This window comes from Empidonax traillii, unplaced genomic scaffold (genome assembly GCF_003031625.1).
Source record: "Empidonax traillii isolate 1590-97213 ecotype Southwest subspecies unplaced genomic scaffold, ASM303162v1 scaffold1828:size94860, whole genome shotgun sequence".
Lineage (NCBI taxonomy): Eukaryota > Metazoa > Chordata > Aves > Passeriformes > Tyrannidae > Empidonax > Empidonax traillii.
The window spans coordinates 64630-65176 of NW_020957021.1; the positions used below are offsets into that span (position 1 = coordinate 64630).

A 547-nucleotide genomic window follows, 5' to 3' on the forward strand; every position below is an offset into this window, starting at 1 on the left:
CCCCGAGAGCTGCTGCACTGAATCATCTCAATTACAGATTCGCTTGGATGCGATTTGGGGAAAAAAAAAAAAAAAAAAAAAAAAAAGAGAGAAAAACACAACAACAACAACAAAAAAACCCAACCACAACCCATCCCTTTTCTTCCTCCTCCTCCCCTGGGAAGGGGCGACGGCAGCATAAAAGGAGCTCTCCCAGCACGGGGCCAGACACAGCGCGAGCGGCTCCCCCTGGCACGCGTGGCACAGCCCCGGGCACCCTCCACCATGCCAGAGCCTTCGCTGCCCCTCTCCTTCCTCTGCCTCCTCGCCTTGAGCTCCGCCTGCTACATCCAGAACTGCCCCCGGGGCGGGAAGCGGGCGCTGGCCGACACAGCCCTCCGACAGGTACGGGATGGGATGGGTGGGAGCCCCGGGGAATGGGGACGGGGCTCTGGAGGGCGCAGAGCGGCTCTGCGGGGGTGCGGAGGCTCCTCGGCACCTGTTGGCACCACTGGCCGTGCCACACTGCCCGGAGCGGTGCGGGGTTTTTTGGGATGGCTGGGGGACG

At 62.2% G+C, this 547-nt stretch overlaps 1 protein-coding gene across 1 annotated transcript in view; it reads left to right on the top strand.

Moving 5' to 3' along the window:
• Positions 1-214: 214 nt before the first annotated feature.
• LOC114071084 (vasotocin-neurophysin VT) overlaps positions 215-547 on the top strand; it is a 2208-nt gene continuing 1875 nt past the window's right edge. The window contains exon 1 of the mRNA XM_027908764.1: positions 215-384. Coding sequence (XP_027764565.1) covers positions 265-384 — 120 coding nt within the window. The 5' untranslated portion in view covers positions 215-264. The remainder of the gene's footprint in view (positions 385-547) is intronic.